The sequence below is a fragment of the Symsagittifera roscoffensis genome, chromosome 6 (genome assembly GCF_963678635.1).
Source record: "Symsagittifera roscoffensis chromosome 6, txSymRosc1.1, whole genome shotgun sequence".
In the NCBI taxonomy this organism is placed as follows: domain Eukaryota; kingdom Metazoa; phylum Xenacoelomorpha; order Acoela; family Convolutidae; genus Symsagittifera; species Symsagittifera roscoffensis.
Genome location: NC_087067.1, coordinates 15076213 through 15103943, shown reverse-complemented (window position 1 = coordinate 15103943; position 27731 = coordinate 15076213). Strand labels below are relative to the sequence as shown.

Sequence of the window (27731 nt, the reverse complement as noted above, 5' to 3'; positions counted from 1 at the left end):
TGTGTCAATGAACGGAGTTTTTTTGGTTTGATTTTTGATTTCTGTTTTTGGGCGCAGAACTCCTTTGTGGTTGTCTCCCATAGCAAAATTGGTCGAAAACACACACTTAACTCGGAATGGGGCCAGGCAAGCACGATCAATTTTAACAGCTTTAAAAAGTGAATTCGATACCAAAATAAATGATGGTTTCAATTAAGGAAACCCTGTCACAAAACGCTACTTGTCGCATTAGACAGCCGTCGCCTTCGACTCAGGTAGCCTTTGAGCGATTTTTGAAAACGTATTAGCATCTCCCTTTCTAAGAGTACTAAGCGATGGCTGCTCTTGAATCTTCAAGGCCGCCTCACATACGTTGAGTTTAAAAATCAGGCGTCAAGCAAACGTAGACTGGAACAGGTTGTACAACAAGAGGTCTGCTCTCACTGGCTTTATTCATTTTGTCTATGAATTCCATGCCATTACCTAATACGGATATAAAAATATTCGTCTGTACAGATGTCATAGCGCTTGTCAGATCTGGCCGAAAAGCATTCGGATAACACACATGCAACTGAAATCATGGTTCATAGATAGATATCTACTTTTTTTTACTACACAACAAAAGCGCAACCACAGTATTTACAACATGGTTTGCTGTAGTTAATTTCGAAACAAAAGTCGATGTTGGAGTTAATCGTTTGGAAACAGCAAAATCCCGAGAGCAATATTTGACGATATATGGAACTTAGAAGCTCGTGCTCATAATATTTGGCCAAGTTATCTGCGCAATCGTGAAAAAATGTGAAAAAAATTGGTAGCACACAGTTGGGCTGAAACAAGGAGGACCTAAAGGAATCCGAAATGGAGCCGAATGTTTACTAATTCGAGGCTCATTTCTACTTATTCTTATTACACTTCTTTATAGAGCTGCTTTTTTGTCGTGTTCTGGCTAGTGTTTGCGGAGCGGGTAATTGGGATATGCTGCCAGTAAAAACAACAGGGTTTTGCGAACTGTCACGGGTGTGATAGTGACTAGTAAAACCTTTTTTTAAGACACTTATGGAAAGAAGTAGTGTATTGGTTTCACTGATTGATTTCCGTGCGATATTGATCATTTGCTTGAATTGTTTGATTGCAATAGGTAGATGAAGATACTGTACTGGTTGCACTTGAAGAACTCCTGGAGTTAAGCGGAGTGGATTTGGAAGACATAGAGTATGGTCTACTGACTAACATAGCGTCCAAGATGTCAGTGTTAGCTGGCAGATTAGTAGCCAGAAGTGACTATGCCCAATTGATAGTCCATATTCTGCGGACTCTAGAGGGCAAAGGTCAAAAGAGAGAGTTGGCCATCATGCACTATCTCATGAACTATAAGATGAATATGTGGATGGGAGAAGGGGAGGGAGAGTATTCAGGTGAGCTGATTTGTTTTTTTTTTGTATTATGCTTTTTAAGAGTAATGATTGTAGTGAAAACTTTTAAATAGGTCTTGCTGAAGTTTTCAGGAAAAGTCTCAAAACTCTCTAAAAACTACAGATGTGCATTCATACAAATTGATGCATTTATGAATGCACTTAGGTATATTGGAACCTGATCTAAACTATATTTTATGATTGGATAAATTAGATATTTTACCACTGTAAAGTATTTAATATTAACCAATCATGATCCATCTAACTAACAACCCACTTATTTGTAAGTGCTGAAATTACTTGTAATTTCAGCACCAGAGAGATTTGAATTTAACTTAGAAATTAGTTGCCTCTCCAAGAGACCTTCAGCAGCCGCAACAAACCAGTATACCCTAGATCTATTGAGCCTAGCAGAGACTAGTTAAACAACCTGAGACTAGATAGTATAAGAGTAAGATTATGATCGGTATTAGACTAAGAAGTTGCACGAATCTATCCGGCCGAAAATAAGATAGCGTGACGAGCAGACGGTGTACCCTATCCGAAATTACTCTATGAGTTAACCACATCGGTCCTAACTCATCTGGTGCGACCATAAGTCTCGAACAAGACCTTAATAGCTTAGAATTAACCAAAAATAGATTAGAATTTAGACAAAACATTTTCAAAATGTTATACGACGATAACTTAATCGAAATGTCTCTACGACTCAATAGATCAGAGCCAATATTCCGAACGATAACAGAACTACCCGGAATCGCAAGAAGACCTCGAACCAGAGACGACATACGACAAAGTAGAAACTTACCATCTAGTTATATGATAGTACGGCAAAAGCCAACACAAACTTTTATATTTAGAATTTTATTAGCAATGAATTTAGATTTTCATTTGCAAACATAAAATCTTGAAGTCAATCTTCATGATCATTTCAGGCGCTAAACAAAATTATTAATATACAATAACGATTGATAAAAAGATCTCAGATCGTTTTTCTAAATTCTGCAGTATTATATAAAACATGTTTGGAAAATATTTATTGAAAATCAAACAAAAATTAGTTGAATGACAATAAATTGTTAGTAATCATAAAATCATCTGTAGTCCCAGCTTCATCACCTAAAACATAACAGCAATCATAAGCTAACTAACATCATTAAAAAACTAAATCTTTTTCTTAAACAAATTTAAACCATTTTAAACTTAAATTCACTTAATTTTAAAATCAGATCATCAAGGCTTATCCTTGGATCTTAATTAATTTTCTATTTCACTAAATTTTAAACCTGATCATCAAGGCCTATCCTGGGATCAAAAAGAACAATTTTGTTCTCCCCCACCCACTTAGCAAGTGTCTAACGACCTCAAACGTCGATTCACTATCCAACCCTTCCAAAAAACCCAAGACTAATAGAAATTTTTCAACAAAACTAACCATTCAAATTAGGATAAACAGTGAAGAACTTCGGATATTCATCCTTCACTTGAACCCTCCTCTTATCAGACCCAGGATAAATCTTAGTAAGTTTAAAATAGTATCTAACGAACTACTTGCGTTCTAATTATACCTGAACCTTGTGGATCGATTTACTATTCTCCAACCCTTGAACACAATCACTACCCCTAAGTAAGATTAAGTAAGTTAACACCTTAGCTTATACTAGCCACGAGAAAGTAAAAAATCATTCTTCGGAATCGATATACTTTTCTCTCCAACCCTGAACAAATAGACCCAGGTTAAGCTAACCAAAAAATCGTAAGGACTAACAGTTTAAGAAAGTAAAAATCATCTAACAACTTTTTGCATCCCTCATCCTAAACCTTATGTCATTCAAAAATCTAGGAAATAAACAAACAATTGTTTTACACAACTGTGAAATAGATAACAAAAAATACGACCTTGTAATCACACCTCATACACAAACAGTTGGATATATTAGAACAAAACGACTAACAATAAAACGAAAAATAATAAATAAACAAAGACAAATCACACGAAAAAGATTTTCAAAAAATAGAAACGCATTTTCAGAATCAGAAGCCAGCAATTTAGATGAACTTTATAAATTAAAAGAATCAATTGATAAAAATTGTCCCATTCACGATCAATTATATTTTTCCGACTCAGAAACAACTTCAAATTCATCAAAAAGAGGAAAAAGAAGAATAAAAAAGCAATATAAACACAAACCAGTACACTTCTATAATTGGAATCAACCAATTAGACACATCGATAGTTACATATTAACAGTCATTAAACGAAAAAATGAGCCACACCCACACTCCAAGTGAAGATAGTCCAGATGACGACGATATTTACCCCTTCCTCGTAGATGCACCCGATAATAGAGGGCAACACGATCTTTGCAAGAATTTACTCCTTAATTTGTTTGAACCCGGAATCAGCCCATGCAAAGCAGAGTTCCCAGATGTAAAAATCAAAAGACAAATTATTGATCATTATCTGAAAGATATATGTAATTTAACACAACAATACGGAATCTACACCATAGAATTCAGTACACCAAATCCGAATCACCGCAAATATGTAATTCAAACAGACGATCTTGACTTAGAATTTTCAAAAGTATTCTTAGAATATATTAAAAGCGCACAATATCATAACTCACAAAGAGCAAACTCCATATTTACTAATGAAGTTTTTGCAATAATATATAGTTATTTTTCAATATTAGAAAATGAAATCCCAAATGTCTCACCGACAGAGACATCCAAACATATAAGGGTACGACAAGAAATCACACTATTTTCAACTTTCCTACATATAATTAAAGAAAACTTCACTAAAGACGAAGTTTCACAACACACAAAACATGACTTAGAAAAAATTTTGGCATGGTTTATAATAGATTATTTTACACATTATATAGATTTAATTTCGCAAGCAAGAAAAAATTTCAGACCTCAAAATTCAAACGATGATACCGCCATCACAGAACAGTCAGACTACGTTTGGGACCCCGAATGGTCTCATTATGCGTTTATAAATATCCCACAATCAATCTCAAGTCAAGCAATAAGTACAATTTCTTATCAAAGAGATTATGTAAGAGTAGTACCATTAACCATTGATGCAACACCATTAAACTACAATACATTTTTACCTGATACGCGAAATAAGAGTTTACATTCGACCGTCATACACAATGAAAACCTTAATGGAACTAGGAATCTTACACAACAAGATATTCAAACACCATCACACTTCATAAATGAAGAAATCGTCCAAACAACAACAACTACACAACAAAGTATTTCACCGATACGTCCAAATTTAACAACACCAAAAAATACAAACACTTCACTAGCACAAGTAACCTTACAATCAACCGTTAAACCTTCAGTTGCTCCAAAATATTCACATATGGATTATCAAACATATAGACCTATGACAGTACCGTCAAAAACACGAAGAACGTTCACAAAAAACACTTTTGCAGAACACAATTATAATTACGCACATTCATCAAAAACAAACTATCCCCCACGAAAAAATAATAATAATCAGATAAGATCTCGATATTGGGATAACCCAATCACAACAACCAACTCAGTAAATTTTCAAACTAATTCACATCCTCTACAGGATCGTAGTGAAAATTACCCATTCTTTCAACAAAATAAAAATAAAAAACAAGCACCTCATCATACAGATTACTTATCATCTGATGATGATTATTTACAACCAGATATATTTGCACCATATACTCAAGAATATCGCGGACAAGGAGTGCAAAAACCAAATACATATCATAGAATTTTTTCTCCACATCCAACAGATACACAAAATCAACAACCAATACAAATGCAAAACCCAACTAATACACAATCTTTTCAACCAATTCAGCCACAAAACCCAATGATTACACACTCGTATCAACCAACTCAAATGCAAAGTGAAATACCACTCCCACATTACCTTCAACAAAACGAAATAACAAAAAATCAACTTTCAAATTTTTCACAAATGCCAAATGCCGCAGAATCACTACAAATGACAATGAATCCATACCTTATGGGTGGATCATCAATAACATCAAATAAACCACCAATGGTATTCACAGGAACAGACCCTGAATATTCTGTAGAAGATTATTTAAACGCAGTAACAGCAAATTTAATTTTAAATATAGGACCTGAACCAATTAATACACCACTACCTCAAAATTGGATACATCGACGCACAGCGTTGATACAAACAACCTTAGATGGCGCAGCCCGAAAATGGTTTTCAGTATTACCTATAGAAATAAAATCAAATTGGAAAAGATTTACACAAGAGTTCTCAAAAATGTTTGACTCCGAAAGAAATAAACAACAACAAAGAGTTTAATGCAATGAAATTCGCAGATTACCAAATGAAACCATCAAACAATTAGCAGTACGTATCGAAACACTAGTTCGAAAAGCATATTCATTAAATACACATGACTACAAAAACACAAAAATGACAGAAATTTTAATGATGACCTTAACACCTCAATTAAGAAAAATAGCAATAAAAAAGAGAGCATCCCATCCTTCCTCAATTCGAGAGCCCGATCTAGATTTTCGAAAACTAGTAGACAAACTAGAACAAGCGGAAATTACAATGAAACTTGAAGAAACAGAAAATCTGAAATTACAATATGTTAATCGAATCGAAACAAACACCACAAATATCAACAACATACAGGAATCAGATACAGACCTAGTTGAAAAAATCACTGAAATACTAAATTATTATGAAAAACATCCAAACTTTAAAGGCAAACCATCTTTCAAAAAATGGTGTAATTATTGCCGACGATACGGACATAGTATTTCTGAATGTAGACAAAAACAACAGGATAACCACAACAAACCTCAAAAATATAAAGAACCAAATAAATCATTCTATCAATACATGAAGAAAGATCAAAATCTACCAAACAAAAATGTGTACAGTAACAACAGTTCAGGAAAACCACTTCCGAACAACACCAGTTACACGAGAAATCAATCACCATATAACTCAAGTTATAGAGGAAGATCACCAGAACGAAGAAATACACAAAATTCTTCACAAAATCATTATAATCGACCAAATAGTCGAAATAACTACTCCAGATCAAATTCCAATCCAACACAATTTGTTTCTAGATCCAGTTCCCAATCAAACATAAGAAATAAATACTATCCAAACAATCAATCACGAAACTCATCAAATAATAGAAATAGAAACTATTCAAATAATCGAAATAGAAGTTATTCGAACAACCGAAATCAGAATTACCCGAACAATCGATCAAGAAATAACTCATATAACAGATCAAACTATCACAGATCTAACGATAATTGTCAAAACAGATCACGAAACAATTCACAAAATCGACATTCAAGTTATAATAATCGATATAGAAATTATTCTTAATCACCACATAGAAATAATAACCATTATAATAATTCTAAACATCGCTACAGAAGTAGTACATCCAAACATCAAAGTCATATTAATCAACTACAATCAAATGAAGAAACAACATCAGACCTCCTAGGTATTGACGACACAGGAAATAACGAACTACAACTAAATCAAATAAACTGTGGATCATCAGACACAGAAAGTGATACAGAAAACACTATCTCCATAAATATGATATCAGTCGAAAACGACTACGAACCTATTATATATGAACAACCTTTTTCATCACATATATATGAAAATCGATTGGAACTCCTTCACAATTATTATATTGAACCCATCCATACTACACAAATGGCAGAAGAAACTAACGAAATTAACACTGTAAATAAACCCAATGAAAATGACAAAACAAAATGCTTGAATAAAATCACATCTATCAAAATGTACAAAAAGAACAACCTAAAGAAAAAATTTGGACAAAACCATTTCTTTTAGAAAGTCCAAGAATTTCAACCACCAGATCTTGAAATTGATTTTTTAATTGATTCAGGAGCAGAATCAAACATAATAAACATTCCCACATGGAATGAAATCAAAACATTACACCCAAAATTAACGCCTCTTGCAACCACCAGTAAACTAGCAACAGCACAAGGACCAACATTAGTAAACTATGGAAAAGTTCAATTATTTTTTCTCCCCACAAGAACAATGGGGCAAAGTAAAACTTTAAATAAGCCATTTAAACAAATATTTCATATCACTGATATTAAACACAATATCATTGGAATGCCATTTATCTCGAAATATATACCAACAATCAACATCTTGAACAGTAAAATACTAATCAAAGATAAGTACACAAAAACAAAAAATACAGCCCTAACATTTTTTCAAAGATTAAATAAACAACCACCATTCTTTTCAAAATTTTATCCAATTTATAACCAACAACGGAAACACCTGAAACCACTATCAGGAAACATATATAACTTTTCAATAAAACAAGTTCACCAACATGACAAAAATCAAAATAAACAACAACTCTTTATGTCAGACTTTGAATTCAAACCTATCCATAAGTTTTTCAAAATCACAATTTCATCCATAAAATATTTGAAAAATACGAATTCAGACATCATTTCGTTACATGTATACAACAATACACCGTAACAAGTAACATTACCCTTAGGTCTTTTAGGATATTGCGAAACCAACGCTACAATATAGCCAATGCATGAAAAAGCATACCGCGTAAATAATATACTCCAATTATTAGATATTTGTCAATCCACAATTCTTAACGAAGAATTATCCATAAATAGTATAATAAGTAATGAAAAAAGAAATACAGATTATTTCACAAAAACCCCATATTTCAAACCTACATTCAACATAAATAACTATACAGAGGATCAACAGACATTTTTAACAATGTTTAACTTCCAACATTCACAAATAACACAAGACGAATTTGATAAGTTAGCCAAACAGCTAATAAAATATTCATCAGTCTATGCAACATCCAAATTTGATGTTGGCAAAATCAGTTCATCACTATATCTCCCGTTAAAACCTGACGCAGTTTTCAAAAAACAAAGAGCAAGTAAAGTACCAATTTACTTACACGATAAAGTGAACAGATTACTCGATATTTTAGAGCAATACAAGATTATCTCACCGGTAAACAAAGAAGAACAACCAAAAGGTAACACATTTATTAACCCTGTTATCATCTTAGCAAAAGGAGAATCATTAAAAATAGTTTTAGACGCTAGATATCTTAATTCACTAATCAACGAATCAAAATGCAATTGGCCTATTGAACCAATACAAGTTATTTTAACAAAAATAAACGGAAAATACTTTACAACCGCAGATATGAATAGTGCATACAATCAAATGCCACTAGATGAACAATCGCGACGTTTAACACAATTTGTTATTGGAAATCAACAATATGAATTCAACCGCCTATTCTATGGAATATCCATAGGACCAGCAGCATTTTCAGCTTTTATGAGCAAAATTTTTAGACCACTAATACTCAAGAAAAACGCAATCACCTATTTAGACGATGTTTTTATGCAATCACAGACAAAAAAAAGAAATGTTTAAAGTTTTAGAACACTATCACAAAATACTTCAGAACGAAAATCTGAAGGCCGCCCCCGATAAATCACACTTCTTTTTAACACGAGTTAAATTTTTAGGACATAATATAGAAAGAAAGACAATCACTCCATTAAAATCACGCATTGATGCTATTCAAAAATTTCAACCACCAACAAACAAAAAGAAAATCCAAGAATTCCTTGGAATGTTGAATTTTTTAAGCAAATACGTTTATAAAATGCAATTATATTTAAGACCATTCTATAATATACTCAGACAACAAAATAATTTTGAATGGAATACAGAACCACAAACACGATTTGAAGAAATTAAAAAACTCCTAACTGAACAAACTTCAAATACAATTCCAGATCCAAATCAACCATTCTATGCAATGTGCGATGCTTCAAATTTTGGCATCGGCGCAGCACTATTACAATCACACAATGGTACAAATAAAATGAACCTTATATCAGCAAATTCTCGATTATTCACTCAAGCAGAGCTACGACTCTCAACTTTAATGAGAGAATGTACAGCTATAATTTATACACTTACAGAATATGAATTTCTGATTCTTGGATCAAAACATCCAACAGTTCTATTCACAGATCACAAACCAATCATTTTTCTCTTTACACAAAAGTCAAACCCAAATCACCGAGTTTATAGATTTCAATTAATTCTAATGAAATTTCCAAACTTACATATAGTTTGGACAGCAGGAAAAAATCTTGCCTTACCAGATACATTAAGTCGAAATACACCACCTGAATTACTTACACGTAAAACTACAGTTGAAATACCCAAAAATATAAAATTTTACCTTGCAGAAAACGAAACATCACCCCGACTAGAATGCAAATTTGCAGTAAAAACCGACATTGAAAAATCACAGATAAATAACCTACAACACTTTCCACTTTACTTAGATTGCCAAAATAATCACTACGAAGTTGATCTACTTGGAACATCAACTTTCAAACCAATTCCATACTCACAATCGATAACAAATAACACCCAACAAAAAAGAGTAAAACAACATTCGAATAAAAAAGACCTTTTTCCGTTAATTGAAAAAGAAAATCTAACTGATAAAATAAATTTATCAGGACCACAAACAAATGATTCAAAATACACAATAAATCAAGTTTTTGACCTCCATGACCCACTTGACACAATTCCTTTATCTAAATTAGAAATTGAAAACATTTTTCTCCTCCCAACAGATAAAATTACAATTAATACCTTGAAACAATATCAAAATCTTGACCCAGTAATTAGACAACTAAAATCATGGCTTAAATATAAAACTAAACCTGTAAAGGCAGATACCACAATTTTAGGAAATGAAACACTCCTCCGATATTTTCGAAAATTTAATAAGACAACAATTAATGAAAACACAGACCTTCTAGAATACCAATTAAATGAATCTACAGTTCCCTGTCTCCCTTTAAGTATGATTCTCATAGCTTTTAACATTTCACATACACAAAACATTAAAGGACACTCTGGATCAGAGAAAACATATTCAAATTTCATACAACATTTTTATTTCCCAAATGCACCAATTTGGATAAAAGTACTATGCAATGAGTGTATAGTATGTCAGCTAAATAAACCTTATCCAAATCAAAAACAAATAGCACAAAAACAAGATTTTAAAGGACAAAGGTTATACTTTAACCATCGTATTTCATTTGATACAAAAGGACCAATTTCACCATCATCTGAAGGAAACTCCTACATTATGGTAATTGTTGACGCATTTACACATTATGTAGCACTTAACCCAGTACCACATTGTAACGCTTATTACGCTTACACAACACTTTATGAACACTGGATAGCCAAGTTCGGACTACCCGAAATTTTAGTTACAGACAACGGTACAGAATTCATAAATAATGAAATCATCACACTTAGTCATTTATATAACATCAAACACAAACCACGTACATCTCATGCACCTTGGACAAACGGCTTAGCCGAAGGTATGAACCGTTCACTACAAAAATATCTTAGATGTATCATCAATGGAAATGATACAAGATACACCGAATGGTCAGCAGATGTAAAATTATTTCCCTTAGCATATAATTCACAAATCACGACAACTCTAGGAATGTCACCATACGAAATGGTTTTTAATCAAAAGCCACGTAAACCAATTATGTTTACAGCAAACTCTCATAAAAATGCACAAAGTCATTGTCAACCGAATAAAGAATCAATTTGTTATAACCTACCTTTACACACACATGATGAAGATCATTTTCATCACCCACAAATTCTTAAATTAGCCTCCGGTACACACACCGAATGGATTTTAAATAGAGATAAAAAACACAATGAAATTTACCAAAAAGTAACAAAAAAGTTGTTACAAAGGCAAAACATTAATGAACAAATAAATTCACGCTTTACACCGGCCTCCGATTTAAAAATTGGAACATTTGTTTTAATACCTAATTTTAACACTCAAAAAGGAATTTCTAAAAAATTACAACCCCTTCGTAAAGGAACATACCTAATAATTGCCAAACCCACTGACGTAACATATAAAATCACTGACTCAGACCAAAAAGAAATTGTTCAACATTGAAACAATCTATTACCTTATTACCCAAAAGAATACGCACTACGCGAACTAACTCAGTTATATTCTTTCACAGGTTTAAAAGTTATTCAAAATAACCCACATACGGAAAATGAAACAAAAGAACAACATGACATTCACCTCGAAAACAAAAATAAAAAATCAACTACAACGAAAAACAAAACAAAAAAGCTAGATCAGAATATACCTCAAAAAGAAAGAAAAAATAGAAAAATGACAGAAAAAATTATCCCCCAAGAACAAGTCGACAAATCAGAACATAGAGAGTCAAAATTTCAAAAACAGCTTTAATTTAAAAATTAATAATCTTTGCACCTCTGAAACATTTTAAACTTTCATTTTTCAGAATAACATGCTGACAAACACGCAGCGATTTTAGTTCAAAATTAGCCAATAGGATTCATTCAATCCGTCACCTTCTATAACTCTAACACAAACCAATTAGACGAAAGATATTAAACTCCAGGCATATCTATAACTATAACTTTACGACCTCCAGGTCAAAAATAAGCAAACCATTCCAACTTGACAACTAAAATAAATATCACCATAATTTCATAACCCTCCCTTATCTAATAACCCAAAGATCAACAATATTTCCCCAACTCAGACCTCAAATACCCCCCAAACAAAAATGTTAAATTAGCCTAAAGTAAAAGAACGACCATATTAAATTAGCCTAAAGTATAAAACTCTCAAAAATACCCCAGATCACTTGACAAATAAAAATAAAGAAAAAGAAGACCTCACGAACACCATAAAATTCGCCCCCAACAATTTTTCACAAAACTCAACCCACTTGTCAAAAAACCAATAAATAATTCGACCACACTTGAAAATTGCCCCAAACAACAAAAAATATTCGATCAAGAAGCCATTTCTTCAATGCTCTTCTCTCGATCAGTCAACATAATTCTCAACATTTTCATAAACTTTTTAACAATCATTAAACTTTTATTCATATTTCTTTTTGATACCTTTGAAGCTTTTGTAATAATCTTAATCATTTTTTGCAATATTTTTTTAATTTTCTACTCCCTATTTGAAATATATCTCCAACTTTCCCAAGTCATTGACCATATCCACAGGTACGATAACCCAAAGTTTATTTAAATGATACGAACCATTTTTAGTAGAACAGATATTTTTTTACTATTTGTAATTTTTATAACATTTTTATCATCCCTCATCTTGACAATATGCAAATGTATTAAGAAAGCAATCATCACATTCGCCTTAGCAACAATCCTTCTAATTCTTTTTCTAGAAGAATACTACAATAAACGTAAATTTTTTCACTAAAAAATATCAATAAAAAACCCTCAAAAATTGCTAACCAACAATCACACAGTCAGTCTTCACCGACGTCATCCCAAGATAACCCAACACCACCTACAACTACCCAAACCCCCCCCAACAGCTACACGAATTTCTTTCCAAGATAACCCATATACCTTTGAAGAACGACACGCTCGCTTATCTGAACCACTAGAACCAGTTCAACGACAAGCACCTCTAAGTGAACCAACATATAAGGATCAACATATAAGGATCAATGTAAGGATTAAGAGTTCTAACATGATTAAAAATTATCTAATCAAAATAATATTTCTGACCTTTTTTGGACACCTAGAGAACGACGCTCACTACAAGGCCATACTTGACACCCTGCCGAGCGTTCTCTGAGGAACCTGAAAATATCACTCCAGGCTATAAAAAAGACGACAAAAATCATCATTCCGGAAAATCATACCAAATCAATAGCTATTAGCTCAGTTTATTGTACACTTTATTTTTTTATTGCACACGTAAATCAGTAATGCCATTGTGTTTTCTGAGGATTGTCAAAAGACAGTTATAGGTCGCGTTGTGCTTTGTTTATTTTTTTCAATTGACTGATCATTTTTTTTTCAAATTCGCCTCAATTTCATTTAATCAATGGAAAGCAGCTTTTGCTCTCCAGTAAAAATTTGAAATGGCGACGAAAACACGATTGAGTTTTTCTTTAAAAGCTGATTTCATTTTTTGTTTTACACTAGAATTTTAAAAATTACCTATTGATGCGGGCAGGGCGTGAGACTCCAATTCTTGAGTTCGCAGGTTTGAAGCCAATACGTAGCAAAGTTTTATTAATTTGAGGCTTATTTCTGTTTTTAAGAGTAATAAACGTATTGAGTATTCTTGCATAAGTATTGGTGTTATTTTTTTTCAGGAAAGTCTTAAAATTGGTTCACGCTCAATTTTGATTTTTAACGGTTGGAATTATGATTTTTTACTAGGTTCAGTGCATTTCTATTGTTCAAAGGAATGCAAACTTCACTATCGAATAATTGTAAAGGTCACGAAAAACGTGATCGATTAATCATTTCGAAAACGGAAACTAATTATCAGATTTCTCAGCGAAATAAAAGTTTAACCAATTGGGTTAATTTCATTTTTAAAAAATTAAATGCTTACATCATAAATTTTTCTACAAATTTAAAGAGCTTCGAGGCCATCTCTTTTTTCTTCGAATTTCAAAGTTTCTGCGTTCATTACTCTTTTCCAATTGTCAGTTGGCTATGTTTTCTTATTTCTCTGTATAAGGCTGCTCTTTGTCGTACTCTTGCTAGTGTTTGCGAAGCGCAGCTTCGCGTCTGTGTAAAACTCTTAATTTGTCGTCGCTCGCTAAGTGCAAAATTTTGTGCAACGTTTCAAGGTTAATTAAACTAACAGCTTATTTTATGCTGCTTGGTATATGAGAAAAAGTGCCTGAAAGTAAGTTTTGAAAGTAATGGGTTAATGCTTAGGACAAGCTACTCTTAGTCCGCAGTACAAATACTAATAGCAATTTCCGTTTCAAAAATTTTTTTTAAGATGATTGTCACGTTAAAACGAATTAATTGTCAATTATGTATGTCTTGTTTTTTTTTGTTTTCCCAGGAAATTGTGTTCACGTTCAAGTTTACTTTTTACGGCTTTACCTGTTATTTTTAAGAGTAATGAACGTAGTGAAGACTTTTATATAGGTCTTGCTTATTTTTTTGTTTTTTTTTAACTCGTGATTTCTTTTTAAATTCAGTGCATTTCTATTGTTAAAAGGAAGGCAAACTCCACTATTCGAACAGCAAAATTGTGAAGGTCACGAAAAACGTGATCGACTTCTAGTTTCCAAAATGAATTTTAATAATCAGATTTCCTAGCGGAATAAAAAATTCACTTATTAATCCAGTGTTCTCAAATTGGGTAATTTTATTAAGAGTAGTGAACGTAGTGAAGACTCTCATATAGGTCTTGCTTTTTTTGTTTTTTTTTCAGGAAAAGTCTCTAATAGCTACAGATGTGCATTCATTCATATTGATGCATTTATGAATGCACTTAGGTATATATGCACGTTTTGAGTTCAATTGAAGTTCATCTGCTAAAAGTGACGGGAATAGCACTCTCCCAATACATACGTAGAATTGGCGCAAAAATGTGAACGATTTCTAGTTTCGAAAGTGGAATTTAATTTTTAGGTTTCCAACGGAATATACCCTTTACCTATTGATCCAGTGTTCTCAAGTTGGGTGAATTTTATCAAAAAAGCGCCAGTCATTAATTGTTCTGGAAATTGAAAGAGCCTATAATAAATTTTTTTGAAATTCGAATTTTTCAACAGTATTTTTTTTTGTTTACTTGCTATCATTACTCTTTTCCAACTTAGTTGGCGGCTATGATTTTAGTTAGTTCATTTTCGTTTTTCAAAAGGAAGCCAAACTCCTTCATTTATCTGCACAACTGTCACGAAAAAAAACTAAAATAGCTGCTAGTTTTACTAATAGCCATTAGTTTTCAGAACTCCCAGTGGAATTAGTTATTGTCTTTTGATCCATTTATCTGTTAATAGGATGACATTATGAACGAAATGCCAATCACAATTAATTCTTGAAATTTAAAGAGCCTCATTGTGATATATTTTATTTCCAAAAGTTGAAAGAGGTTCAAAAGTTTTTAATCAACTTCTTTTCCACTTTTTTCGATTTTTAAAAAACCTTTTTACAATTGTCTTTTGGCTATGATTTATTCTTTTCCTTTCCGTTTTGACATTTTAGAGCTTTTCTCTGTTGTTTTTTTTGCTTGTGTTTTTGAAATGCAGCTTCGCCTCTCTGTACCCCAAGGCGTTTTGTGGATGAATGGTTTGATGAAGAAGGTAATAAAGAAAAGATAGAGTCTCCGCCTTTTGTTTTGTCTGCTGAGAATCATGAGTTGGTTAGAAGGAAACATATATATGTTAGAGATTTTCAGCTCGTCTGTGTTACTTTTTGTTCCAACTACTTTCTAAGAAAGTGATGGAATATTTGTGCTTGGGTGGTTTTTTCTACAGCCAATTTTCGACCTTTTCACTAGCCATTTTGTCGAGTTTTTTTTGTACATAATCTGAATTTCTTGTTGTCCTCAGATCAAATTTAAAAAATACATTTACCTCGTGATCCTTTTTCCTAAAAATATGGGGGTTTAAAGATTGCCAAAATTGTTAATGTGGGACAATTAACGCGCGACAGATTTCGCGCTATTAACGCGTTAGCGAAGATTTCATTAGTCTTGGAAATTGTTCCAATTTGGTTGAAGCATGCGTTTTATTATAATTGCAGCGTTACTAGGAGATAAATCCATGACATTGTACTTAAGATGGCGTGTGGTGGATAGGATGAGTTTTAAAAAATCTCAATACTTTTAAAAAAATATATATTTTCATTTTATCTTGAAAAATTCACCAATTTTTTTAAGCGAACACTGTTTCATAGACCTTAGAGGCAGTTGAAACATTCAGGAACATTGGCCCTGATACGAGCTTTTTTGTTGTGAATTCTAGACTAGATGGGTCTTTGCGATATTGTAATGCTATCTTACTTTAATTTCAGACGAGGCTGGTTTGAATTCCACGAAACAAACATCATCAGACTACACGTTAGACCCGCCCACTCTACACATTCCAGTGCGTAATAGCAGTCTCTCATTCGCCCAGAACCAGAATCAAAATGAGAATAGACACAAGGCTCAAAATGCTGAGATTAATGCAGCCAATGGCAGCAGGGAACATTTGGAAGCAGATCGAAGTGGAATGACAGGTTAGAAGGGAGTGCGGTTAAAAAGTAGACATGCCATAAAGTAGACACGTCGTAAGCCAATCAGAATAGAGATAATTGTCCCATATACTGTGTAGGCCTTTCCTATTAGGACAAAAGTCACCCCCTTCCCCCTTCAAAAATAGCCCATGGCAGTCAGATTTTTGTATTATGAGAATTTTTGTATTTTGGAGTTTCATGTCTTGGAGTTGAAGATTAGAAGCAGCTGTCTGAATCTGTGTTTTGTTGTTCGAACAGGTATCATGGGTGAACAGCATGACGAGTATTTGGGCTTAGCTTCAGGCAATCAGAGAGTGGGTGGTTCAACACACGCGGAGGACACTGCCAACACCCATACAAGGTAGTTATCAATCAGAAGATGGACGGGGGTTCAGTATTTTGTGTATTCAAAAAATTGTTTATGCGAAAACTTAAAACGCAAGACACCTGAAAATAGACAGTTTGTCTAATGGCGATCTACTTAAATGATCTGCATTTTGTAAACGGAATATATATAAAAGTGATGAAATATCAGATATATTTTGGAAACAATTTATTATGATTATTATTTTTGTTAATATTATTATTATTATTAATTATTATTATTATATTATTAAGAGTAATGAACTAGTGAAGACTCTTATACAGGTCTTGTTGTTTTTTTTTAGAAAAAAGTGTCAAAATGCTCTAATAAGTACAGATGTGCATTCATACCTCTTAATGCATTTATGAACGCACTTAGTTATATATGCACTTTTTGAGTTCAATTAAAATTCATCTGCTGAAAATGACGTAAATAGCACTCTTCAAATAAGAACGTGGAAGTTGCGCGAAAAAAACGTAACCGTTTCGAAAATGGAGTTTTAATTTTACATTTCCAGCGGAATAAAAACCTTACCTTGTGATCCAGTTTTCTCAAGTTGGGTTATTGTTATCAAAAAAGCGCCAATCATAAATTGTTCTAGAAACTCAAAGAGCTTAAGGGCATCTTTTTTTCTTTGAAGTTCGAAAGTTTGAGATTTTTTCAACAAAGTCAGTGTTTTTTTTTGTTTACTTTCGTTCATTACTCTTTTCCAACTGCAATTACTAATGCATGCAAAAGTTTCGTATTTTCTTACTGTTTGGTCTTCGCTCGAGCTGTAATTTTTCGGCGAGAAAGTGCCTTTTTGGCACGCGCAATTGCCTAAAAACTATCGTTTGCTGGCACCAAAGTCATTCTAAATAAAATTTCGGGTTGGTCACCCAAAAATGGCTGTCGTAAATTCAAGAAAAAAAGGACCATTGCAAAAAACTGGCTACCAGCAGAGGGGCAGCGTGCGTCATCCACCATCGGCATTCTTGGTTTTATAAAAACTACCTAACGCATTATTTTTATGACCGTTTAATATGCTAGCTGATTGAAGGAGTGCGGTCTGTATTTAGACAACAGCGTATTCATACTCGTCAGTAAGCAGACAAGTGCCATATTAACCAATCAGAATCGAGATGGGAAAGCAAATTTACGAAATAATTTTGATTGGTTGGGACAGTATTTGTCTACATACTGACGAGTCTGAATACGCGGTTGTCTAAATACTGCTACGTAACCCTGATTGAAATGTAGGCTGCTTTAAAATGAGATTTAAAAGGGGGCTATTCTCATGGGCGAAGGACCGTAAACAAAAGCAATCGAAAGTTAATTATTAAAAAGAATCAATCGCTGTTCAACTAAAAGGAATTAAATCAAGCAATATTTTGCTTCTTTTATAACAAAATCCTTGAAAAATAAAATTGTTCAAATTCGCCGGCGGTCAGCGACAATTTGATAGTTTTGCATATTTCTGCCGTTTTTACATTCGGCCAAGATTAATATTAAGTCTTCAGAAATGTTTACTTTCTTTGAGATTTTCGCGCTTTCTTTCCAAATTTTGGAATACTGAAATCTGATTGGCTGATTTTTAGTTTCGCCTAATCGGTTCATCGCCTATGAGGGATTCCACCATTTAAAAGGCAATCATTAAACTAGATATTGAAACTACAATGAAGAAATATAGTTTGGACTTAAGTGGCTTGGAATGTGTGAGATCTAATGGCTTACTCGTGGTGGCTCTGAGTATCGAAAATTATGTTAGCCAATCAGAATTCAGTATTCTAAAGTTCGGAAGAAATAGACGAGAAAATCAGTCAATTTTGAGCAGTTTAAGAGTGGCGATTGTGGTTATTCTGCCTTACGAAGAAACCCTCCCCTCTCCCACCGCCCACCTTCTTCCTGCCCCCTCCCCCTCTTTCCTACTGCTGTAGATGTACCCTATTACATGAGGTCAAAAATGAAATAAAAACTAGCTTTCTTTCCTCTCCTAGACCGACTACTACAGGCGACCACCTGTCAGGCAGTGATTTCTTCGCCTATCAAGAACACGAAGACGTTCCTTTGAGTGACTTGACCATCTCAGCCAACAACACTCAAACTGACAGTCCAGTTGCAAGTTACAAACGACAAAGCCATCCCAATCAACATACAAATCAACAGGTGAGGAGATAATTGGTAGGTGATGATATATTGGCATATGTGGTACCAGGGGCGGATTTAGGGAGTGGGGAAACCCCCCTCCTCAGGGATTCGACCCCCTGCCGGCCCAAAGGATCCCCCTTTGGTGCTTTTTAGGAAATCCATTTTTGGTCGACCGACTCTAAAATTTTTCTAAAGGAGCCTAAAGGCGCGTTTTTTATCAGGAAGACTCCAAGGAAGTTTACCAAGACCTATAAATCGGTTTTTTTTCAGAGCTATTTTTGACTGAGTAGCTGTCGTATTGTGTTTCTGTCGGCTAGCTTGCCATGATAAGGTTATGATGTATCGCTAGTAGTGTGATTGTAGAGCAACTTCGAGGACGACGTGAATGCGAACACCAGAAAGGGAGACAGAGTAACTGTTGGTAGCAGCTGGAACAGTGTAGTGTCCTCCTACTCGACTGAAGCAGTGGCCAAATTTGTGTCCACGGTAGACATGGCAAACTGTCTCAACGCTCTCCTCGAATGCTGGAAAGAAGTGATCACAAAAGAAGGGGAGTCAGCTGAAGGTACTATGAATAGGTTTTTAATAGCAACCATAAAAACTAGATGTGGACGTAGCAATTAGCATTCGTCCAAATTAGCGTGCGCTATTAAAATAATTATTCTTTGATATAATTCAATACCGCTCTTGATTTCTAAAGGAGCCAAAGCTTGTCTCGATCCGCTAGATTGGGTTGCATTGAAGTTAAAGGAATAACTGAACGAACTTTGAAATATTATTGACGCATGCTAATCGGCTGGTATGCTAATAGGCTGGTCTCAAATTCAGACGAACAGGTTGAGTAGTTAGAAATGAATATGAAAAGGTTGCAAAAATCATCTCAGCTTCACTGAAATTGACGGAACATTAGCTTCGGTTATCGTTTTGTTCAATTCGTTTTTTGAAGACATTCGTAGTCTACTATGTCCAATTTAGTTATGTTTTACGTTAAGGTCTATTTCCTCTCTCATTTATGAAAAAAGACGCAATTTTATTTTAAAAAAGTAAAAGAAAAAAATATATTTTTCTGATTTTTTAAAATAATTAATCTGGGCCGAACATACTGTGCCACTTGCACTGCGACCATTTAAAAATCTGTTCAATTGACTTTGAGAACAGATGGTAAACAGTTGGCGCTGATTAAAAAAAATTGATACAATTTCAATACGTAATTTATACTTTTACTCATTGCTTTAGCAAGGCAACTTTTTTTAACCCCGGCGCAGCTTCCACCTTGGTCCTTTTTTATTCCGTGGGGGAGAGAGATGCCATCCATTTTGCCGTAGCCATTCCCACCTTGAAGAGGCGGTTGACCTTGGGACCTCTTCAACCATGACCGGAAAAAAGGCCACACATTTTCTTGGAAATTCGAAAGTTGATATTTTTCGAAAAAAAAACAGTCAGTTTTTTTCTGTATACTTGCGTTCATTGGCTCTTTTCCAATTGTCTGTTGGCTATGTTGTTTTGTTTTCACATGTCGCAAATGGTGCGAAGCTCCATCTAGTGTGTGTTCTGAGTTCTTGAATGATGTTTTTGTAGATTCTCCTACGCATCGTGTTGGTAAACGGAATAGCACTAATAAAGAGGACCAGAGTGGAAGTGATGGGGATGAGGGCAATAGTTACAAATACCCGCAACTGAAGAACAACAACAATAACAACAACAATCAACTGAAGAACAGAGGAGAGTTCGCCAACGATGTACGTTTCACTTATTTTTATTCCGTTTAATTTCCTGTATCGGAAAAAAATGAGTCTTTCCCATTACGGCTCCCCCTCCCCAATTGAGATTTTGGCCACAAAGTAGTGAATTCGCAATATGGAGGGTTTTATTTTAAATTCGGGTGTTTTAGTTTTTTTTCTTTTTTTTCCACGCAAAATCAGGTACCACAAATAATCATCGGAGTGGGTTGAGTGATATATATTAAAGCCCTTTCAGTCAGTCGTGATTCAAACCAGATAATAAATTTTCCAAAAAAAATTTTCCCAGTGTCGAGAAAAACGGTTTAAATTTTTTGATTAGGCTTACTAGAACAGCTGACTTCTGCCTAATTTAAGACCTTAAAACTTAATTTTAAGCATTTAAAACTAGTTTTTGGATTTTTAGCTTCATTTTGGGAAGCAAAAACTTCAATTAAATTCAAAAATTTTCTGCAAAATAATTTTTTTTTTCAGTTTTTTGCAGTCATTTTTCGACAAAAATTTTTGTCCAAGTTGCCTATATTACTGTGGTTATCTAATATGCCTAAATTATATTTTACGTCAGATCTTTTTATCACTCTAAGCAGAATCCGTAGTTTTCTAAAGACCATGGTCGGAACATTATGTGCTACTTATGTTTTTGTTGCTCGCCAGGTTATAATGGGCAAGACCCAATTTTTGTTCGGAAATTCGATGATCATTAAGAAGCCAGATTTAAATTGAGATTTTCATTTGAATATTTAATAAAAATTGTTCAGCAAACTCAAGTAAAAGATGAAATTTTTTGTCCGTTTCAACATGTGTTGTTATTTTAGGGCCTGGATAGCACAGAATACGAAGATGATGACAGCGACTCTTATGATGACGTCGAATCTGAGGATATCCAATACCAGGACAACGACCAGACCACAATCACATCAGTCAACAGTGACAACAAAAGTACCCTCAGGTGATTATTAAGTGATGTCGAAAGAAACAAATGACGCCATTGGAAAGATTCTACGTCAGTTGATTTTTTTTACCAGGTTTCCATGAAATATGATAACTTTCTGATGAAATTTTCTACTACTGAGATATCTATCATCAAAGGTTGCAAAAGAAAAATCTTAACTGACATAGGGTTTTTCTTATGATATGAGGCATTTTTTGCATGTAGGAAATTACGATTGGGAGTCTTGAATGTTATCGAAATACCCATTAACTAAAATCACCCATGTCAGATATTGTCTAAATTGCAAAAAATTGTTCATTTCATGTGAAAGGTATAGGTCAATTTCTCCAGAAAGTTAAATATCATATAAGATCAAGTTATATATCAAAAATTTTGGTCTATTATAGATTTTTCTCGACTCGTTCCGGTAATTGAAATGAGTTGGTTTTATTCTATTCAACTGAGCTTGTGAGATGGTGATTACTCATTTGTTTTAGTTCTAGGGATCGTTCACGTGTTCCACAGCAACATATAATTTCGGGGGATTGAGAAAAAATTTGGGGGTTTGTTAGTTAGACAGTTCAAGTTTCTCTTTATTTTTTTTTGTGTTTGTTATGTTCAAATTGCGATGTTCAAATTGATTGTTCTCTAGCAGAAGTGGGGGAGGGATTGGGAAAGAAGACCCACCTGTGAGGAGTTTGGAGTCTATCCGTGTGGGGGAGAGGGTGGGCATGAAAGTGGTCATGATCAGAACCAGAGTGGACATACAGTGGCAGGACGGCAGTCTCGAGCAGAATGTACTCTCAACTGAGGTGAGAGAGCTTTTCCTAAACAGAGATGTCTGCAGATGGAATGTAGTTTATAGACCGGAGAAAAGTGAGCTAGCGAGAGTAGTGTAATTACGCTTGAGATTATTAAGCTTGCGATTAGCACTTGTTATCAAACTGGAATATAGACAATTTGAAACTCCCAACTCTGTAGTTTAATGCTGTCAGGGTACTCTAAGGGTTTGCGCTGTCAGGGTACTCTCTAAATGACTGTTCAAATTTTTTTCCAATTTTCGAGATGTATTTTTTATAATTTTTCAAAATGTTTTCAGAAAAGTTGGATTGGGAATACTTCAATTGGGAACTGTAATGATACTCTCAGGAAATTTTAATCTTGAGTCCCAATATGACTGCTTATATACTTAAGTTTTTGAGTTGTTACGTTTTTAAATGATTTTTTCAGAAGTGTTTTGAAGAACTCGGATGTAATACTTCACTAAGTTTGAATTTCCCATTTCTATAACGAGGCGCTGTCAGGGTACTCTCAGGGGTTGCAAAACTTGCCTTCAAATTTTGCTGCTTAAATCTTTGTGATTTTCGGGATATGACGTTTTTTGTGATTGTTTAAATTTTTCAGAAAAATTAGACTTAAAAAAAATTGAAAAATTTTGAATTCTCGGCCCTATAATTGGGTACCGCGAGGGTACTCTAAGGGGTTTCAAATCTTGTGTCCAAAAGTGATTGCTAAAATGCTTTGTTTCCAAGATATGACGGTTTTTTATGTTTTGTTGAAAATTTTTACAATTGGAATTTCACAATCCTAAAGCTGGGGGCTGCCAGGGTAGTCTCATGGGTTGCAATAATTTCCTTCAAGTTTGACTGCTCAAACCATATCAGTTTCCGAGGTATGTCATTTTTTGATTTTTCACAAACGATCTAAAAAACTTCGCAAAACCTTAGCTTCTCAACATTATGATGGGGTGCTGTCAAGGTAATCTCAGGAAATTTATATATGGACTCTGAATATGTTTTCTTAGCGCATTTCACTTTTCTTTATATGGCTTATGATTCATTTTTCGATTTTTATTTTTGAAAATATTATTGCTAAATTTGAAATAGTCGAAGCGTTTTGTGGTGGGGGTGAAGTCAAGTTACTGTTACTAGCAGCATTTGCAGATGTCGCCTCCATCCTATTTTTATTGCTGAAGTTGGTTTTTTGAAATTGATGTTTTTTAATGACAATTCAAGTTTTCATTAAACTAAAAAAAAAAGTATGATGTTTTTAAATGAATAGCGTTGAATTTATCCATTGATGGCAGCAAATGATATGATTTCGAGCTGATGAGAAAACCAATTAAGTTTAATAAGAGTCTCCGTTCATGATTTGGAGATGTGACCATTTTAGTTTAAAAACCTCCAAGTTGAATTTTGCATTGTTAAATTTTGGAAATGAAGAGCGTTTTTGGATTCTCCCATCTGTTGTTGCGGTTGCATTCCTTTCCTTGTTTTTTTCATGTTTTATATATATGAGCAGTTTTAACGTTTGAAGCACCAAATGTGCTTTACACGCTAGTTTTAATTTACAACTTAGTGCGTTAGTTACACATTTTCGCTATCTGATCTGATATTTTTGACTGAAGTATGCGTGAAAGTAGAAGGAGTGCGACTGGACTCTTTTGCGGGAGGTACAAGTTTTCTTTTACTACTTTACGAAGTTGATCTTTTTTGTTAAAAGAAAGGCGAATTCAAAAATCGAACAATAAAAGTATAAAGTTCACAATAAAACAGGCTCGACATCTAGGTTTGAAAAGGGAATTTAATTTTTTTATTTTCCAGTGGAATGAAAACATTGCCTATTGGACCAGTTTTATAAATTGGGTTAATTTGTCAAAAAGTGTCGATCATTTTTGTGCTTGAAACTGAAAAAGGCTTAAGGCTGTGCATTTTTAAAATCTGAAGTTCGAAAATTGAATTGTTTTCACAAAAAAAATAATCCGTGTTTTTTGTTTCCTGTCTGTAGGGGATGTTTGATGTTGCTGCATGACGCTTGATTTTTTTTGAAATTCAATTAAAATTAATTTGCTGAAAGAAATATTAATTACGCTTCCAATGTGGAGATGACTTCCAGTTTTGCGAATGTATTTTAGAATTCCTTGATGATTGAAAAAATTAACTCAAATTTTTCTCAAATTGGTTTAGTTTTATCAAAAAAAGTGTCTCATGAAAGATTCTTGTAAGTTCGAAGTTCTTAAGGTTATCGTAAAAAAGTTTGATGACCGAAAGGGACATTTTATTTTGGTCTTTTTGAGTTCAATGAGAACTTCAGGTTGGATATGCTTGTATTATTTTCCCCACATTTTGCTTTCCAGATGTAGTTTATTTTGACACAAGAATTTTTTTAACGAGATTTTTGTTCAAATGTGTAAGCTATAATTGATCGAAATTCGTATAACGAATCGAGAGTTGCTTATAGGTGGCTATGCAAATTAGATTTTTTTTGCTCTTAGTGCTTTTTTTCCAAATTAACTTGAATTAATTTTCTTGCTTAGTCAAAATCTAAAAACAATTCTAAAACATTGCTTTAGTATTTGCTCTTAGTATTTGTCTTATCCGCTTTGTTAGAGCGTCTGGTGTTTACTATAATTTAACTCCTAGCTAGGTTATGCAGCTAGGACAGTTGGCTCAGCCAGAATACGAATGCTTCATCATCCGTAGGACCCCGGTTTGAATCTCGTAGACGACTAATTCTCCTTATTTTTCAAAACATGTTGTTTTCTTTTGTATTTTCTTACGTTTTCAAAGATCCTTTTCCCTAATTTTTCTAACTTGTGCGTGCAAAGTAAAACTACGCCTCTATCATAAAATATTGTGCTCATTGAAATTATCAAGAAAATAAAACGAATAAAACCTGAAAAGTTCGTTTTTGTCAAATTTGTTTAATTTGGGACAACATTTTTTCAGAATTTTGCCAGATACAGTGAGAGAGATTTGTTCAATTTGAGACAAAATTTTGCCAGATACAGACATTCGAACCCGAAATTCTTTCGAGAGATTTGAGCCCAAATTTTTATGCAAATTCTTTGCAAATTTTATGCGTTAAATAAACTATACTATAACTATACCGTCTTTAGTAAAGCGCGTTCTTTTCTGCTTAGTAATCTTAGAATAGCGTCTAATAGTCGAGATCAAGAAGCCATTCCTAAATGGTGAACGAGCGGGTCCCTGATTTAGAGAACAGTGTCCGCCTCTGTCCCGGGTCAAGATGCTCACTTTTTGTTTCGACTTTCAAAGTCGAGCACATGTCAGTGCTCGACCGAAAAAGAATTGTCGAGACAGGGATTTGGGTCGAGCACAAATTCGAAACATACTTCGAGCACGGTCGAAAAATACATCGAACACGGTCGAAGTATACCTCGAGAACGGTCGAAACATAAAGTGAGCACCTCAACCCGGGATTGCAATCAATTCTATATGTTGAAATTAGTATAAAATATGTTGTATACAAAACGTAATTTTATCTACCGTATAGGTTGAATGCATGCAGCCGCACCAGCTGGACGAGAACGAGTACTTTGTGGGCGACTTCGTGTTGGACACGAGGAGGGAGAATGAGAGTGTGGAGAAGTATGGAGTGGTGAAGAGTGTTGACTTCGCAGAGAGAGTGTGCACTGTTAGGTGGTTCTCAGATGCACCAAATGATAGAAGATCATTTCTCAACGAGGAGGTATATGAAATGGAATCCAAATCACGACTAATCGGGCTTTAATATGATATAACACTTGACCCTTTACGAGCTTCTTTAAAGGTTCATAAAAATTGACCGGAGTTTGGATTTTAAAAAATCAGTGTTCTCATAGTATTCAGACCAGTTTATATCAACACTGTACTTTAAATTTCTTCATGCTACTTTTGATTTTCAGACCCTTTTTTCTGTTTTCAATAGTGATTAACTTCAGTTACCTTGTTACCAGTGTTTAAAGCGCCTCAAACAAAATGTTTTTTAAACATTTTATGCTACTTGCATTGCAACCATGTATCCTTGTTTGCATAGGTAGTTAGCGTATATGACATGTGTGACCTTGAGAACTTCGACCTAAACATCTTGGACATGGTGGCTCGTGTTAGCAACGACGGAGAAATGCCACTTTGTCATCCATCGGACAGCAATCACATCCCTGACTCTCCAAATTGTAACAGTAGTGCAAACACAGAAGATCATGAGGAACATCAAAGCACTGGCGGAGACAACAATGATAACAATAGGACACCCGGAGACTCCATGGATTCGGTCGAGACTCCAGGACCTCGAGGAGTGAACATGGGAAAGATGGTCCGATTGATCAGCGCATACAAGAGTCTCAATACTAGTGGTGCGAATAATAGGAATAATAAAAGTAGCAGGTCTCAAACTCCGATAAGATCCAGATCCTCTCCCGCTGGTACTGCTGGTGTTGTCTTGGATATAGATGTAGAGACGGGATACGTACATGTGTTATGGATGGAAGGTAACTATTTGTGCCTCAACTAATTTAACCTGACATAATAGTTATCGAAGATGATTTTTAAAAGGAATGTTCAAGGAATTGCAGAAGATCAAAAAATAATAATTATTGAATTTTGAAAAAGTGAAATCGAAAAAACCGAGGCGTTTGTTTTGTTTTGCAGTTGGCAAAAATGCAGTTGGCGAAAAATGAGAAGTCATATTAGGAGCGACACGGCTCATTGAGTTGTCGCTCTCATTGAGTTGTGACTCATTGATTGTGTTATTTGAAAAACAAGTCGGGTTTAATCTGTCGCACCCGATCTCTGCGTAAATTATGCCATCATCTGGATTTAGCATCCAGAGTTGGATATTTTGCTGTATTTAGGGTACCAATCTCTAGTTCCTCATCACTCTCTACTGGGAATTAACGAACACGATTTGATGTCCCAACTAACTGACTTCGCATCCTCGATAGACGAAAGCGGCAGTACCACAGACGACGAGGAATGGGTGCCATCGCAACCTCTGTCGGAAGACGACGAGAGTTGGACTACCGCTTCAGAAGACAATGCAGATGAAGATGGAATTGAGGTTGACGGGGAGGATGAGGAAGAAGAGAGGGATGTGGTGAAGACACCCGAAGGCGAAGTGCAGTCGGCTTTGGAAGAGGAAACGACACTAACTGCAGGTGAGA

At 34.3% G+C, this 27731-nt stretch overlaps 2 protein-coding genes across 2 annotated transcripts in view; both read left to right on the top strand.

The window, feature by feature from the left end:
• LOC134848453 (DDB1- and CUL4-associated factor 10-like) overlaps positions 1-27731 on the top strand; it is a gene marked incomplete at its 5' end in the record, with an annotated part of 67995 nt that overhangs the window by 25304 nt on the left and 14960 nt on the right.
• The window catches only part of LOC134848452 (uncharacterized), a 51608-nt gene that overhangs the window by 13618 nt on the left and 10259 nt on the right, over positions 1-27731 (top strand). The window contains exons 10-20 of the mRNA XM_063865917.1: positions 1121-1397; positions 16423-16629; positions 16885-16987; positions 18967-19135; positions 19481-19682; positions 20696-20856; positions 21672-21805; positions 22440-22599; positions 26084-26278; positions 26606-27059; positions 27423-27725. Of these exons, the coding sequence (XP_063721987.1) occupies positions 1121-1397; positions 16423-16629; positions 16885-16987; positions 18967-19135; positions 19481-19682; positions 20696-20856; positions 21672-21805; positions 22440-22599; positions 26084-26278; positions 26606-27059; positions 27423-27725 (2365 nt within the window). The remainder of the gene's footprint in view (positions 1-1120; positions 1398-16422; positions 16630-16884; positions 16988-18966; positions 19136-19480; positions 19683-20695; positions 20857-21671; positions 21806-22439; positions 22600-26083; positions 26279-26605; positions 27060-27422; positions 27726-27731) is intronic.